The 17,888-nt window shown below is 39.1% G+C and overlaps 1 protein-coding gene across 1 annotated transcript; it reads right to left on the bottom strand.

Moving 5' to 3' along the window:
* Window positions 1-475: 475 nt before the first annotated feature.
* rab44 (RAB44, member RAS oncogene family) lies at window positions 476-17,785 on the bottom strand. Its single transcript, XM_040002743.1, has 9 exons — window positions 8,097-17,785; window positions 7,402-7,469; window positions 5,952-6,022; window positions 5,727-5,864; window positions 5,553-5,634; window positions 3,002-3,116; window positions 1,815-1,913; window positions 1,630-1,706; window positions 476-1,514 (listed from the first exon to the last, which is right to left on the bottom strand). Exons 1-9 carry the CDS (start codon window positions 17,511-17,513, stop codon window positions 1,427-1,429), a joined length of 10,155 nt encoding a protein of 3,384 aa, XP_039858677.1. The 5' UTR covers window positions 17,514-17,785; the 3' UTR covers window positions 476-1,426.
* Between the last annotated feature and the right edge of the window lie 103 nt (window positions 17,786-17,888).

Here is a 17,888-nt window from a genome sequence, read left to right as displayed (position 1 = left end):
CCTGCAGGGCTTGAGCTGTTGTTCTTTAACTTTTGTCATTGGCTTGTTTTTCTGGCTCACCACCTGCCCTTGTTCTGATGTGGATTTGCATGCATTCTTCTATTTTTGCTTGCTGAAAGACAAAAAAGTATAACCATGTTAAGCTCATCTGCAACAGCAGAAAAATCTACCATTGCCAGGTAGTTTGATGTTGTTGTTGTTTTAACATGTTTAAGCCTGAAACAGAAATAACAGAAATAACCACATTACTCAACTGAACTTCTCATAGGTGGGTACATGATTCCCATGGGATCAGTCTAGTTCTCTTTCCCACAACACCTCCTTTGGGACTATATGAGATTATTGCAGTGGCGCCATTGTTGACATGCTCTTCATACCATTGTCGGACTTGTTTTTCCACTGCTAACACAGTTGTCTTTGTCAGTCTGGAAACCCATAACTTCCATGAGGGCACAAATTAAGTACACAAGCAGACGTTGTTTATCTGGAGATTTATTAATCATGAGAAACGCCATTAAAACAATTGGTTTAAAGGTACTTGGTCACAAAGGACATGCACGGGAACATAAAAATACATTTGCATATATAACTGCTGATCATGTCCCTGGCACTATAATTATAGGGGAGTAATGTTTATTCATAATTATGTGTCAGATCTGACAGTTGTGATGACTGAATTAAGATGAATGCCAACTTAGAAGAAAGGCTAAACAAAATCACAAAAAAGCAAGTATAATTATGTTTAATATATATTTAATATAATAATTATTTACCACTGTGCTAGATTTGCTCTCGGTCACATCTTGATCTCTGGTAATATCTGAATGGGGTATTCTCCTGTTTAAATTAATCATACTATATACACATTTACATTAAATTTCAGTATAGTAAATCCATAAAGTGAAGAGGGTGTAGACTAAACATTTAGTCGATGTACAACAACAGAGATGAACTTTGTGAAATTGCACATAAAATCTTAAACTTGTGATTTTAGTTGTTACAGCTTCATCTGGAAAAATGTCAATCGTGTGATTTGAAATTATTTGAAGTTGCACAATATTGCACAAAAATTGTTATATTGCAAGATAAAACACACACGGTGCAAATATAATTAAATACAGTAAGCTTGTATATGCTTTAAATTATTGGATAGCTATTAAGCAAACACTGAAAAAGCCTTCACTTTCTTAACTATATAACTTTGGTCACTACTAACTATAAACTAATATTCTAATATAAGGCCTTTGAAGAAATAATTTTATATCTAAATATAACAACACTGAAAATATGCAGGGATGTAGTACAAATAATAAAATATAATGCACTGAGTTACAAGAAAGCCAGATGAGTACAGCGTGTTCTTGTTTTCAGGATTTCACCACTTGTTTTTTTTTCCTTTCTTTTTTTTGAAGACAAACACATTTGTTCAGCAACATCTTGAGCTTTTTTTCTGTTCTGGCTCTTTGTGCAACACTGTGGCTTCTTCTCTTGAGTCAATTCTTTGACTCAGCTTCCTGGCAACAACACAGCAACAGTGCAATCAGCTGATGACACAGCAGTCGACTTTACAGGGCATATCGATGTTAAAAGATGTGGTTTTAGAGAAAAACAATAAAATTATATACATACCTGGCTACAACTTCCAAAGACTGGATCACGTTTTCACCCGTGGCAGCACTGCACTCCATAAACTCAAAGTCATATTCCTGTGGAGTTGAATGAATATCTGCACTCACTGTGGGTGTTTTGATCATTAAAACTACTGAACTGAATGTGATTGTTTCATGAGTGGGTGTAATGCAACATATTCGCACCTTAGCAAGAATTTCCCCCTGATGAGTTTTAACCCGTCGTTCTGAGCAGTCGCTCTTGTTTCCAAGAAGCAAAACAGTCACATTTTCAGCAGCAGACTCCTGCAGAACAGGAATCATTTTGATAATCTGCACATGTTATTACAAACTAGTCTAACTTTGCAGGCTGGTTCAACTGTTTCAGACACTCACGTCCCGTCCACTATAAATAGTTGATGTTTTAAATTTATTAATACTTTTTTCTACTAATAATCAAAATATGTGCTGCTGTTTTAAATACACAATTCAGTATCACACTTATAAGCCACTTTATTAGGTATACCTGTTAGTACCCCTGTTGGACTCCTTTTTGCCTTCAGAACAACATTAATTCTTCCTGGCATTGATACAACAAGGCACTGAAAACATTTCCCAGAGAGTTTGGTCCATATTGACAAGTGTGCCAAAAAAAAACCCAAACATTAAACACCACCACCAGCCTGAATAAGGCAGGAGTGATCCATGCTTTCATGTCGTTTACACCAAATTCTGACCTCAGCATACGAATGCTGCAGCAGAAATCGAAACTCATCAGACCAGGCAACGTTTTTCCAGACTACCGTTAACCAACTGTGATGAGCTTGTGTGAATGTAGCCTCAATTTCCTGTTCTTAACTGCCAGGAGTGGCACCCGGTGGGTTATTCTGCTGCTGTAGCCCTTCTCCTTCAAAGCTGATAAGTATTGTGCATTCAGAGATGCTCTTCTGCATACCTTATGGTGGTTATTTGTAATTTTTTTTAAAACTACTGTTGCCTGCTTATCAGATTGAAGCAGCCTGACCATTCTCTGATCTCTCGCAACAAGGCAGGTTGTGAGAGAAAAGTTTATTGTAGATGAGTGTCTGAAATAGATCCAACAACCATGTTCAAAGTTAACTTAAATCATCATTCTTCCTTGTTCTGATGTTTGAACATCAGCGGGTAGTCTTCACTATGTCTACAATGCACTTGCATGTGCTTAGTTCATTCCTTTTTTTGAAGCAGTTGAACAGGTGTGCTAATGAAGTGGCCAGTGTAGCCTCGCCTATTAGAACCAAATACACTAAATGAATATAAAAGTAAATCACTGTTTTGACAACATAGCATGTTTAACTAGTAATTTCAACATCTGTTTAAAAAATAGGTGTTGAAATTTGAAAGGGAAGACATACCTGAATACAGTTTGCCCAGTAACTGACTGCGGAAAAACTATTGGTGGAGGTGATGTCATACATCAAGAGAAAGGCCTGGGCTTTGTGGAAGACCTGTTTGGTGATACTGTGAAACCTTTAAAGACAGAAAAGCACGGCATTAAAGGTGATCTATTAATACTTCCTTTTTGAAACCAGGAAGACACTAGCTCTGCATACTGTAGCACATTCTAATTACTTTCCTCACATTCACTCAAAAGTTAATGTCACAAATTTGTCATTTAATGCAGTTTGCAGAGCCTACCCTGAACATATTTTTCAAGACGCACCCATGTCTCAGACTTCCCTCCTTGAACAAGTAAATGTCAGATGTTTTTGTAGCAAAAATAAAATAAATAGATCTTAGAAGCCTGCCCACTAGGTGAAGAGTTGGAATAAAGCTTCACTTTATTGTTGACATTAAGGAGGCTTTTTGTAAACTCTTGGGGAACTGCATGTCTCAAACGCTTTCTCACTCTTGCTATGTTTTTTAATTGAACTTATCCAACACGAGTCTGCCTAAAATCTGCAGTTAAAAGTGAGCATCTTTAAATTGCATCTGTGTTGAGTCCACCTCTGTCACTGGAACAAAATCTGCATTGTATCCTGGAATACAAAACATTATTGAGGAGAGCCAAACCAGTTCTGAAACCAGTTACACTTGAGCAGTCTTTAAATACACAGACTCTGATCTGAGCGTATTGTCTGTTACATGTTGAAATTGGCTGCTATACCGTATCTATCTGCAAAAGCAAGTGTTACTTAAGTAAACACTGTTACAAGTAGTAACTGCAAATCTTGGTTGAATTCCAAGGTGTACACACTGCTTTGAACACTGGGTGTCGCCTACTTGGAAGCCTTCCTTGTCAGGCTTCGGGACAGCGGGACAGCGTGTCCTTGGCCATCGGGGAAGTTTATCTATACACTGAAAAAACACAGCCACTCCCCAGAACAGCAAGACTGCATGTGGCACAACATTCAGGACATCATAAACCACAAAATAATAGCCTGTACCTTTAAAAAAGAGATGGCGTCTTCTCTGATGATTGGCTTTATTTACAAAACAGATATAAAACTGTTCACGTCTGGCTCAAACAAACTCCAAAAAGCAGTAGTTGTTTAGAAAATCTTGATATAGAAATTTGCTTTTTTTCCCCCTCTCTCTCTGGATATGTATGTTTCCTTCAGGATATGTCGCTGTATTGTAGTTTGGGACTCGTGCGTCCAAGTCTGTAGTTAACTTTTAGTTTTATGAGCAGTATGATAGAAATGAGTAAGCAGAAATGAACGGTCATGCACAGGTTTTGCCATTTTTCTTGCTTTATTAGAAGGATAGACTTTTTGCACTCATTATGAAGTCATCTTTGCTTTTTCCACCTGGCTCAATTCTACTCCTGACAAACCCATGCTATGAAGGAGAAAATCACAAGGCTTGGCAGAATTCAGAATTTCAACTAGATAATTAACGCACTTTAATGGACAAACTGTGCTTTTTGTCTTTATGACGTCACAGAAATGCAGACGTATTGCTCCCAGTGTTTTTATACTCAGACAAGTTGCTCATTTACAGAATTTAACTAACGTGAAATGTAAAAGATAACCTGAATTCCAGGGCTGGGAAAAGTCAGACAAGTTGGACTTTGATACTGTCATACGTAACACACTGACGACTGTGATATTTGTTATTCTCCTACAGGCAGCCTACTGTGACCTACGTACATTATAATATATGTACTGTTCAAAACAGACTAGAAAAAACATTAATAAAACTCAAAAAACCTGTTAAATGTATTCTCTCCAATGTGGCTTCTTTCAGCAACAAAACTGTGCAAAAGTCTTGATAAACCCCTCATTTCTTTATATTTTGCCTGGAAGGACTTTCTTGTAATTCTTAAAGTGGTCTTAAGCAATAGTTCTCCAGCTTTCTGAAGGTGTTTCAAAGTTTTCCTTTGGATATTGGCTACTTTTTCACTCATTCTTAGTCCAGTCCTTGTACCATAAAATTGACCTTTGAATAATTCAAGCGTAGATGGCATAACATGGCACCTGACTCAAGGGGAGATACATTGTTTTGTCTACAGCAAGGAAACACTTAGCAAAGAACCCATTTTAAACTGTATCTTTGGGCACTTTGTTATTAGCAGCCTGTCAGAAAAACATAATTTGTTCCCATTTCTTTACTTGAATCTATGAAAAATGCCAAAAAATAACACAGTTTGACAGTCAATAAAACTGTTATGCTTTTATTTTAACCAACAACATGATTCCTAAAGAGTTGCCAGTTTCCAATTTTTTTGTCACTTCTTGGCATGGTGTGCTGTGTGTCCTTACAAATTTAGGAAACTGGACAAATGGAGGACCAAATAATAACTGGCAGGCTTACAAACCAATCTACAGCAGATTACTGCTATCAAAATATAAAGAAACGTAGAGTGGCTCAAGACATTTGCATAGTGATATATAATTTAAATGTTCTGTGAAACATCAAAAATTTGTCTCACTGATTCATTCTAAGAGGAAAATTGAGACTTACCTTTCTTGACCTGCTGTGTCCCATAGCTGCAGTATCATAGGCTTTCCATCTATTACAACAGGCCACATCAGCGAATCCAGGCCTATAAACAATATTTACGTGTATAGTTAGAGTGTACATCACTATGCATACACATTAGTAGGATTAATTGTGAGATTAACACCAGGATCTTACCAATTGAGGCAGGTATATCTAAAGAAAACTTCCCACTTTGAGCTCTTTTCATGAAGGAGGTCTTTCCCACACTGCTGTCTCCAATCATTACCACATTGTAGCGCTTTGATTTGGAGTCTACCATTCCCGGATTACCAACTGAAATTAAAATGTCTGGTCATAAATCATCTTTTAATGTAAAATTTCCCTATAATTATTGGTAAGATGCACTGATCATGTTCTTACCCAGAGAAAATGTTTGATTCTCTTTAACAGGAAAGATTCCAGCATTACAAGGTTGGGCTGAAGTCTTCTCACTGTGGAAAAGACAATCAAACAAACTTCATGACATATACAGCGTAAGGATTTGCAAGGCTGAAATGGTCAGTTTTCAGAATGTCTCAAGCTCATATTTGAGTTGCCGTGCACTGAACATTTGACAAGGAATTTTGTCATTCACTTGATTTGTGATTATTTATTTAAAACAATAGAGATGAGGAAGCTGTGTGCTGTTAAACCACACCACTCTGGTGACATTCACACCTCATCTCTAAGCAGGTCAGCTGAAAACAGTGCATACACTACTGCTAAGCTAGTGTACAGTAGTAATTGCATAACTGTATTTTTAAAGCTTGCAAAAAGAAAGAAAGTACCATGCGGTACACAAGTTTTTACCTTATCAAGGCATAACAAGAAATCATCCGGTCATTACCATGTTCTTAAATTATTTTAACTACAGCGTCAGAGGAACAGTCAAGTCAAAATGCAGAAGCAGTGTGCAAAAAACTAAACACACCCTATGATTCTGCATTTTCACAGAGTTAAGTTGAAGTAATTGTTTTCTCTGTGACTTTATCAGTCTCTCACATTGCTGTGAAGGAATTTTGGCCTTTTTACTGAGGTTTGCAGGCATTTGTTAATGCACAGCTCTTGCTACCACATTTAATTTACGTTGAGGCCTGGATTTTATGTGCATTATGGCCAAACATCTCTACTTTGGTCACATCTGTGCAAAGGACATTGTTCGAGAAGTCTGTGGCTTTTTCAGATGCAATATTGCAAACTTCAGCCATGCTGCCATGTTCTTTTTAGAGAGAAGAGGATTTCTCTTGGCAGCATGGCATTGCATGGTCTGACCTAGGGGTGAATTTGTTGGGACGTTCACTTTTGGGAAGATTAGCAGGTGTCTTGAATGTTTAGGGATCGTTGGGAAAGGGACACTTCTGGCTTTATAAAGGTGGTCTCACTGAAGCAGTAAAAGTCTACTTAGTTTTACACACACTCCTTCTGAATTTTGGCTTAGTTTTTGTTAACTACATAATGACACAGTGTTATTATGTTTTATGTGTAAAAGCTCAGAATAAAAAAAACAAAACAGGTATACTTTCCTTTTGTATGTGACTCAAATAGATTAACAAATTGTAAAATGTTTTCAACAATCTCATGGACATTTTCTTTTGGATGTTACAAAGTGAACTTTGAGGTGACTGATATTACAGTTGTCCATTGCTATATATGCAATATGAACATGAATATTCGAATATTCAGTATAACACATAACAGACCACACTGTAACAAATTTGGACTTATCTATGAGTTACAGTGAGTAAGTCAAGTAGGAAAGCCAACACTTGAAAGCTAATTAGGTAACTGGACAACCCCAGCCTTTTTAAAAATATCTGTGTGTTAGACCTACCTCACAGTCTTTGAGTGCTCTTCACTCTTTGAGAGGCCTGATGATGGTTTCTTATCACATTTTCCAACCTGCAGAAAGAAAAGTAGGGCTTTTTATGCTTCTAAATGTGCATGACAAACTCATTTCATGATGTGAAAGTGCAAATTATTCTACTTGGATTAGTTATCATCTAGTAATCAGTCGTCTCCTAATAATATCTGAAGCTGGAATATCTGACATACTGGTTTCCCATTCTTTGTCGATAATAATAATTTATTGTGACATCTTTAAAGCCATTATTTGCTGATCTCATTCAAAGCCCTTATCTGCCAGGTTTCTGAAGAAGGTGAACACATGTTCTCGTTTGCTGTATGTGAAACATGCTATGTAAACCTCACGTTCCTCTTTTTAGTTCCCTGTGTCACAATGACCTTGCCACAAACAATCCAGTTTGCAAAGTGTCTACTGCAAATGGGGTGTAAATAACAATGTAGGCTTGCCTATGTGAAAGAACACTTGTCCAATAATAACTATTCACTATTCACAACTATGCACAGAATTATAAATACAACAAAGTTCAATAAGGTATTGTATTTAATAGTCAAATTTAAATGTAGTCTGTGCATGAGGTTTTGGAAAAATTGCAAACAATTAAGATTTCTACTAAATACTAAAAAAACCAAACTAAACAAAAAAACCCAAACATTGCTGCTTACCTCTGAAATTCTGGCATCTGTCCCACTTTGATCATCTATTATTGTGCCCTCTCCTGTTTTGTCTTCTATACGCTGATGTCCACGGGACTTTCGGTTAGATCCCAATTTTCTTTTCCTCCCTCCAGATGCTGATTCTGACACCAAATCATCTTTTAAGGATATAGACGGGAGGTCATTTGCAGTGTGATGTTCTGTTTCTGCTAGCTGGTCTTGGGAAACAGGCCTCTCTTCAACTGTTTGCTCAGGCAGAGGTTTGAATTTAGACTGACCCGGAGGGCTGATTTCCACTGTTTCAAATACTTTCTGTTTTCCTTGTTCGCCATCATTGTTTTTGTGATCTGTGTGAAGCTGAAGTGCTTCTTCTTTGATTCTGGAGACACTTTCAGTTTCCCCGATGTCTGTTCCAGTCTCCTTCGCTTCGTTATCCACCTCCTGTTTTTGATGGAGCTCTTCTTTGTTTCTGGATCCAAGATTCCTGCGGGTGGAGCCCATCTTTCTTCTCCGGTTGCTCAAATGTAAATTTGGACTTTCACTCCTCATCTCTTGAGTTTTATTATGAGCTCCTTCATTCAAGTTGTTTGGATTTTTCTCACTAGCATCTTGATCTTGTACTACTTTTATGCTCTCTGGCCTTTCCTCATCGCTATGTGTATTTTGCCTGGCCTCACCAAAAGACACTAAGCTCTCTTCTGCTATGCCAGTGTCTGTGGCAGCCTCGGTATTTGGGGGCAGCAGCTGATTTATGGAGCGTCTGCTTCTACCCGTGACCACAGTGGTTATTTGTGTCTCAGTGTTTGTAAAATTGTCTAGCTGTGGCGGCTCCACAATAACTTCTCTTACACCACCTGTGATAACGCGTGTAACCAGACTGATAGTTTCTTCACGGAGAGAGGAAAACTGTTCAGGAAGAGGGGCCTTAAAATCTTCTACTACTGGTATCACACTGATCTCTGTACTGCTTGGTACAGAAAAGGTTTCAGCAGCTTCCTGTTGTTTATGAACAGCAGAGAATAACGGTTGTTCAGTTTCATTTTGTGGTATATCTGTAGTTAACGGTAACTCTACCACGTCCAACTTGTCAGTATTCCTCACGTCAGCTTCGGTGTGAAAGTCACTTTCCTTGGTTTCATCTGTGTTGTCTGTTTCTTCCTCTTTTTTTCTGTTGAGTTGACTCCTGCGAGAAGAACCTATCTTTCTCTTCTTCTGTTGTGGATTTATTTGGAAAGTATTTCTGTTACCTGATTGAGTTTGTTCTTGATGGCCGTTGCTTGCATCCATTGCCTCCAACGCTTCTTCTTTATCAAGCACCTTCAGAGAGCTAGAGCCTTCGATGCCAGCATGATATGAGGTATGCTGCATGTCTGAGGGAATTTCACAAACTGAGGCTTGTGGTGATTGCATCAGGTGCTTTGTAATTGTGTCACATCCTGTAAGCTGATCTAAATTCATAGCATCTTGAACAACTTTATTTTCCTCATTGAAATCTTTGTTAGATTTGAGAAGTCCATCTGTATTGCTATCCATATTATTCTGTGAGAAAAATGCATCTTCCTCCAACAACTTTTCTTTATTTTTGCCTTCTTTTGCTGTTGAGCTAATCTGCACTTCTTTGTCAATGGATATGAGGTCTTTTTCTTCTTCCTCCTTTGTTATATCTGTTGCTGGTGACATGTCAATTGTTCTGAGTTTGTCATTACTTGTGAGTTTTTCTAAAATGTCATCTTTAGGTTCCTGGTATGCATCAGGGTCCTTGACACCCTGTCTTCCTTTATTTCTTCGGCTTGAACCCATTTTCTTTCTATTCCCTGTATGGCTGAGGCGTGTGTGAATTTCTGTAATGTCCTGAGAATTATCGTGATGGTGGAAGTCCAAAGAGATATTTGTTTCAGATAAGGATGTTTGGTGACTCTCTGTACTTGCGCTGCAGTCAGTCTGATGCATTAATGCACCCTCTGACTGCTTAGCTTTGGTGACCTCAATTGGGTTGCAATGCTCATGTTGTTCCCTATTTGTAGTCAACACATTTTGAGATGCTAAAAATGTTTCTTGTGCAACACTGCATTCAACTTCAGTGCTTTCTCTTGGGCTGGTTTGGTCAGTTGTTATCTCAACTGTAATGGTACATTCTGTTGTTCCACTTAACATAATATTGCTGGGTAAATTTCCATCCTGCCCTAAAAGTTTTATGTGCTGATCTTTTTTGACTTCTTCCATCCCAGCCTGCACTGGTTTATCATTAATCACTTTAGTATCTCCGTCATTTTGATTTTTAGAGGACTTTTCATGATATGGCACAGACAGAGAAACATCATGCTTGTATTCTTGCAGTAATTCTTCAGGTCTTGTAGCCTCTGTTGCTGACATTTCTGTTGTTTCAGGGGGTTCATCACCAATTGCATCTTCATCTTTAAATTCCTTATCACGCTGTCTTCCTTTGATTCTACGAGTGGATCCCATTTTTCTTCTATTTCCCCTGGATTCGGTGACCGCATGGGATTGCTTATCTGTGCTCACAGTATTGTCCTGAAGTTGGGACTCAAAAGGTGGAGTTGCTGATGAGAGCTGAGTTTGTAGAGGGACTCCACTGTCTTTAGTATCTGGAACATCACCTCCCTTGATTTCCTGAGTCACAAAGTGCTGTTTAGCTTGGTTGCCATCAGGGTGATGAGGATCTTTGACTTCTTCAGACAGAGCAGTTTCAGATTTAACCACTTCTTCCATCATAGATTCCAATGGTTTATCTGAAATCACATTAAAGGTTGTCTGATTTTTATCTTCCTTAAGGTTTTCACTTTCAGAAATTAAACTATCCAGGCTAATCTCAGAATAACTCTTTGCAGTTGGGCTCTGGATGTCAGGAGAATAAGCAGGTGTAGACACTGTAAAAATGGAGCTGTCATGTGGCACCGACAGACAAACGTCACGCTCGTTTCTTTGCAGTAATTCTTCAGGTCTTGTAGCCTCTGTTTCTGACATTTCTGTTGTTTCAGGGGTTTCATCACCAATTGCATATTCATCTTTAAATTCCTTATCACGGTGTCTACCTTTTACTCTACGAGTGGATCCCATTTTTCTTCTATTTCCCCTGGATTCGGTGACAGTATGGGTTTGCTTATCTGTGCTCACAGTATTGTCCTGAAGTTGTGACTCAAAAGCTGGAATTGCTAATGAGGTTGGAGACTGTGGAGAGACTCCACCACCTTTGCTGTCTGAAATGTCACCTTCCTCGTTTCCCTGAGTCACAAAGTGCTGTCCAGGTTGTTTGTCATCAGGAGTTGAAACTTCCACTTTGGTTACAGATTCATCAGGACTCTGCACCATCACTTGAAACTGGTAAGTGTTGCTATTTTCAGTTTGGCCTAAGTCTCCAGAAGTAAAGGAAGAGTTTTCTGTGGCATCATCAATCACATTTTCAGATGAGAAATCATTCTGCAGCACTTCTTGAATTTCTGTTCTTTCAACCTCATCTTCATGCATTTTCCTGACAGTTTCATCTGAGTGATTGGCATCTTTCACCTCTTCATGCAGAGCAGTTTCAGATTCATCCACTTCTTCCATCCCAGATTTCAATGGTTTATCTGAAACCACTTTAAAATCTTGCTCATCTTGATTTTCGTGAAGGTTTTCACTTTGAGGAATTAATTTGTTCAAGCTAATCTCAGGATGGCTTGTTGCTGTTGGGTTCTGGACCTCAGGAAAATAAGCAGGTGTAGACACTGTAAAAATGGAGCTGGCACGTGGAAAAGACAGAGAAACATCATGCTCGTTTCTTTGCAGTAATTCTTCAGGTCTTGTAGCCTCTGTTTCTGACATTTCTGTTGTTTCAGGGGTTTCATCACCAATTGCATATTCATCTTTAAATTCCTTATCACGGTGTCTACCTTTTACTCTACGAGTGGATCCCATCTTTCTTCTATTTCCCCTGGATTCGGTGACAGTATGGGTTTGCTTATCTGTGCTCACAGTATTGTCCTGAAGTTGTGACTCAAAAGCTGGAGTTGCTAATGAGGTTGGAGATTGTGGAGAGACTCCACCACTTTTGCTGTCTGAAATGTCACCTTCCTCGTTTTCTTGAGTCACAAAGTGCTGTCCAGGTTGTTTGTCATCAGGAGTTGAAACTTCCACTTTGGTTACAGATTCATCAGGACTCTGCACCATCACTTGAAACTGGTAAGTGTTGCTATTTTCAGTTTGGCCTAAGTCTCCAGAAGTAAAGGAAGAGTTTTCTGTGGCATCATCAATCACATTTTCAGATGAGAAATCATTCTGCAGCACTTCTTGAATTTCTGTTCTTTCAACCTCATCTTCATGCATTTTCCTGACAGTTTCATCTGAGTGATTGGCATCTTTCACCTCTTCATGCAGAGCAGTTTCAGATTCATCCACTTCTTCCATCCCAGATTTCAATGGTTTATCTGAAACCACTTTAAAATCTTGCTCATCTTGATTTTCGTGAAGGTTTTCACTTTGAGGAATTAATTTGTTCAAGCTAATCTCAGGATGGCTTGTTGCTGTTGGGTTCTGGACCTCAGGAAAATAAGCAGGTGTAGACACTGTAAAAATGGAGCTGTCATGTGGAAAAGACAGAGAAACATCATGCTCGTTTCTTTGCAGTAATTCTTCAGGTCTTGTAGCCTCTGTTTCTGACATTTCTGTTGTTTCAGGGGTTTCATCACCAATTGCATATTCATCTTTAAATTCCTTATCACGGTGTCTACCTTTTACTCTACGAGTGGATCCCATCTTTCTTCTATTTCCCCTGGATTCGGTGACAGTATGGGTTTGCTTATCTGTGCTCACAGTATTGTCCTGAAGTTGTGACTCAAAAGCTGGAGTTGCTAATGAGGTTGGAGATTGTGGAGAGACTCCACCACTTTTGCTGTCTGAAATGTCACCTTCCTCGTTTTCTTGAGTCACAAAGTGCTGTCCAGGTTGTTTGTCATCAGGAGTTGAAACTTCCACTTTGGTTACAGATTCATCAGGACTCTGCACCATCACTTGAAACTGGTAAGTGTTGCTATTTTCAGTTTGGCCTAAGTCTCCAGAAGTAAAGGAAGAGTTTTCTGTGGCATCATCAATCACATTTTCAGATGAGAAATCATTCTGCAGCACTTCTTGAATTTCTGTTCTTTCAACCTCATCTTCATGCATTTTCCTGACAGTTTCATCTGAGTGATTGGCATCTTTCACCTCTTCATGCAGAGCAGTTTCAGATTCATCCACTTCTTCCATCCCAGATTTCAATGGTTTATCTGAAACCACTTTAAAATCTTGCTCATCTTGATTTTCGTGAAGGTTTTCACTTTGAGGAATTAATTTGTTCAAGCTAATCTCAGGATGGCTTGTTGCTGTTGGGTTCTGGACCTCAGGAAAATAAGCAGGTGTAGACACTGTAAAAATGGAGCTGTCATGTGGAAAAGACAGAGAAACATCATGCTCGTTTCTTTGCAGTAATTCTTCAGGTCTTGTAGCCTCTGTTTCTGACATTTCTGTTGTTTCAGGGGTTTCATCACCAATTGCATATTCATCTTTAAATTCCTTATCACGGTGTCTACCTTTTACTCTACGAGTGGATCCCATCTTTCTTCTATTTCCCCTGGATTCGGTGACAGTATGGGTTTGCTTATCTGTGCTCACAGTATTGTCCTGAAGTTGTGACTCAAAAGCTGGAGTTGCTAATGAGGTTGGAGATTGTGGAGAGACTCCACCACTTTTGCTGTCTGAAATGTCACCTTCCTCGTTTTCTTGAGTCACAAAGTGCTGTCCAGGTTGTTTGTCATCAGGAGTTGAAACTTCCACTTTGGTTACAGATTCATCAGGACTCTGCACCATCACTTGAAACTGGTAAGTGTTGCTATTTTCAGTTTGGCCTAAGTCTCCAGAAGTAAAGGAAGAGTTTTCTGTGGCATCATCAATCACATTTTCAGATGAGAAATCATTCTGCAGCACTTCTTGAATTTCTGTTCTTTCAACCTCATCTTCATGCATTTTCCTGACAGTTTCATCTGAGTGATTGGCATCTTTCACCTCTTCATGCAGAGTAGTTTCAGATTCATCCACTTCTTCCATCCCAGATTTCAATGGTTTATCTGAAACCACTTTAAAATCTTGCTCATCTTGATTTTCGTGAAGGTTTTCACTTTGAGGAATTAAACTGTTCAAGCTAATCTCAGGATGGCTTGTTGCTGTTGGGTTCTGGACCTCAGGAAAATAAGCAGGTGTAGACACTGTAAAAATGGAGCTGGCACGTGGAAAAGACAGAGAAACATTATGCTCGTTTCTTTGCAGTAATTCTTCAGGTCTTGTAGCCTCTGTTTCTGGCATTTCTGTTGTTTCAGGGGTTTCATCACCAATTGCATATTCATCTTTAAATTCCTTATCACGCTGTCTTTCTTTTACTCTACGAGTGGATCCCATTTTTCTTCTATTCCCCTTGGATTCGGTGACAGTATGGGTTTGCTTATCTGTGCTCACAGTATTGTCCTGAAGTTGTGACTCAAAAGCTGGAGTTGCTAATGAGGTTGGAGATTGTGGAGAGACTCCACCACTTTTGCTGTCTGAAATGTCACCTTCCTCGTTTTCTTGAGTCACAAAGTGCTGTCCAGGTTGTTTGTCATCAGGAGTTGAAACTTCCACTTTGGTTACAGATTCATCAGGACTCTGCACCATCACTTGAAACTGGTAAGTGTTGCTATTTTCAGTTTGGCCTAAGTCTCCAGAAGTAAAGGAAGAGTTTTCTGTGGCATCATCAATCACATTTTCAGATGAGAAATCATTCTGCAGCACTTCTTGAATTTCTGTTCTTTCAACCTCATCTTCATGCATTTTCCTGACAGTTTCATCTGAGTGATTGGCATCTTTCACCTCTTCATGCAGAGCAGTTTCAGATTCATCCACTTCTTCCATCCCAGATTTCAATGGTTTATCTGAAACCACTTTAAAATCTTGCTCATCTTGATTTTCGTGAAGGTTTTCACTTTGAGGAATTAATTTGTTCAAGCTAATCTCAGGATGGCTTGTTGCTGTTGGGTTCTGGACCTCAGGAAAATAAGCAGGTGTAGACACTGTAAAAATGGAGCTGTCATGTGGAAAAGACAGAGAAACATCATGCTCGTTTCTTTGCAGTAATTCTTCAGGTCTTGTAGCCTCTGTTTCTGACATTTCTGTTGTTTCAGGGGTTTCATCACCAATTGCATATTCATCTTTAAATTCCTTATCACGGTGTCTACCTTTTACTCTACGAGTGGATCCCATCTTTCTTCTATTTCCCCTGGATTCGGTGACAGTATGGGTTTGCTTATCTGTGCTCACAGTATTGTCCTGAAGTTGTGACTCAAAAGCTGGAGTTGCTAATGAGGTTGGAGATTGTGGAGAGACTCCACCACTTTTGCTGTCTGAAATGTCACCTTCCTCGTTTTCTTGAGTCACAAAGTGCTGTCCAGGTTGTTTGTCATCAGGAGTTGAAACTTCCACTTTGGTTACAGATTCATCAGGACTCTGCACCATCACTTGAAACTGGTAAGTGTTGCTATTTTCAGTTTGGCCTAAGTCTCCAGAAGTAAAGGAAGAGTTTTCTGTGGCATCATCAATCACATTTTCAGATGAGAAATCATTCTGCAGCACTTCTTGAATTTCTGTTCTTTCAACCTCATCTTCATGCATTTTCCTGACAGTTTCATCTGAGTGATTGGCATCTTTGACCTCTTCATGCAGAGTAGTTTCAGATTCATCCACTTCTTCCATCCCAGATTTCAATGGTTTATCTGAAACCACTTTAAAATCTTGCTCATCTTGATTTTCGTGAAGGTTTTCACTTTGAGGAATTAATTTGTTCAAGCTAATCTCAGGATGGCTTGTTGCTGTTGGGTTCTGGACCTCAGGAAAATAAGCAGGTGTAGACACTGTAAAAATGGAGCTGTCATGTGGAAAAGACAGAGAAACATCATGCTCGTTTCTTTGCAGTAATTCTTCAGGTCTTGTAGCCTCTGTTTCTGACATTTCTGTTGTTTCAGGGGTTTCATCACCAATTGCATATTCATCTTTAAATTCCTTATCACGGTGTCTACCTTTTACTCTACGAGTGGATCCCATTTTTCTTCTATTTCCCCTGGATTCGGTGACAGTATGGGTTTGCTTATCTGTGCTCACAGTATTGTCCTGAAGTTGTGACTCAAAAGCTGGAGTTGCTAATGAGGTTGGAGATTGTGGAGAGACTCCACCACTTTTGCTGTCTGAAATGTCACCTTCCTCGTTTTCTTGAGTCACAAAGTGCTGTCCAGGTTGTTTGTCATCAGGAGTTGAAACTTCCACTTTGGTTACAGATTCATCAGGACTCTGCACCATCACTTGAAACTGGTAAGTGTTGCTATTTTCAGTTTGGCCTAAGTCTCCAGAAGTAAAGGAAGAGTTTTCTGTGGCATCATCAATCACATTTTCAGATGAGAAATCATTCTGCAGCACTTCTTGAATTTCTGTTCTTTCAACCTCATCTTCATGCATTTTCCTGACAGTTTCATCTGAGTGATTGGCATCTTTGACCTCTTCATGCAGAGTAGTTTCAGATTCATCCACTTCTTCCATCCCAGATTTCAATGGTTTATCTGAAACCACTTTAAAATCTTGCTCATCTTGATTTTCGTGAAGGTTTTCACTTTGAGGAATTAATTTGTTCAAGCTAATCTCAGGATGGCTTGTTGCTGTTGGGTTCTGGACCTCAGGAAAATAAGCAGGTGTAGACACTGTAAAAATGGAGCTGTCATGTGGAAAAGACAGAGAAACATCATGCTCGTTTCTTTGCAGTAATTCTTCAGGTCTTGTAGCCTCTGTTTCTGACATTTCTGTTGTTTCAGGGGTTTCATCACCAATTGCATATTCATCTTTAAATTCCTTATCACGCTTTCTTCCTTTATTTCTACGAGTGGATCCCATTTTTCTTCTATTTCCCCTGGATTCGGTGACAGTATGGGTTTGCTTATCTGTGCTCACAGTATTGTCCTGAAGTTGTGACTCAAAAGCTGGAGTTGCTAATGAGGTTGGAGATTGTGGAGAGACTCCACCACTTTTGCTGTCTGAAATGTCACCTTCCTCGTTTCCTTGAGTCACAAAGTGCTGTCCAGGTTGTTTGTCATCAGGAGTTGAAACTTCCACTTTGGTTACAGATTCATCAGGACTCTTCACCATCACTTGAAACTGGTAAGTGTTGCTATTTTCAGTATGGCCTAAGTCTCCAGAAGTAAAGGAAGAGTTTTCTGTGGCATCATCAATCACATTTTCAGATGAGAAATCATTCTGCAGCACTTCTTGAATTTCTGTTCTTTCAACCTCATCTTCATGCATTTTCCTGACAGTTTCATCTGAGTGATTGGCATCTTTCACCTCTTCATGCAGAGTAGTTTCAGATTCATCCACTTCTTCCATCCCAGATTTCAATGGTTTATCTGAAACCACTTTAAAATCTTGCTCATCTTGATTTTCGTGAAGGTTTTCACTTTGAGGAATTAATTTGTTCAAGCTAATCTCAGGATGGCTTGTTGCTGTTGGGTTCTGGACCTCAGGAAAATAAGCAGGTGTAGACACTGTAAAAATGGAGCTGTCATGTGGAAAAGACAGAGAAACATCATGCTCGTTTCTTTGCAGTAATTCTTCAGGTCTTGTAGCCTCTGTTTCTGCATTTCTGTTGTTTCAGGGGTTTCATCACCAATTGCATATTCATCTTTAAATTCCTTATCACGCTTTTTTCTTTATCTTACGAGTGGATCCCATTTTCTTCTATTTCCCCTGGATTCGGTGACA

This window comes from Simochromis diagramma, unplaced genomic scaffold, assembly GCF_900408965.1.
Source record: "Simochromis diagramma unplaced genomic scaffold, fSimDia1.1 OVJJ01000320.1, whole genome shotgun sequence".
NCBI lineage: Eukaryota > Metazoa > Chordata > Actinopteri > Cichliformes > Cichlidae > Simochromis > Simochromis diagramma.
This window is presented reverse-complemented; position numbering and strand designations above follow the sequence as displayed.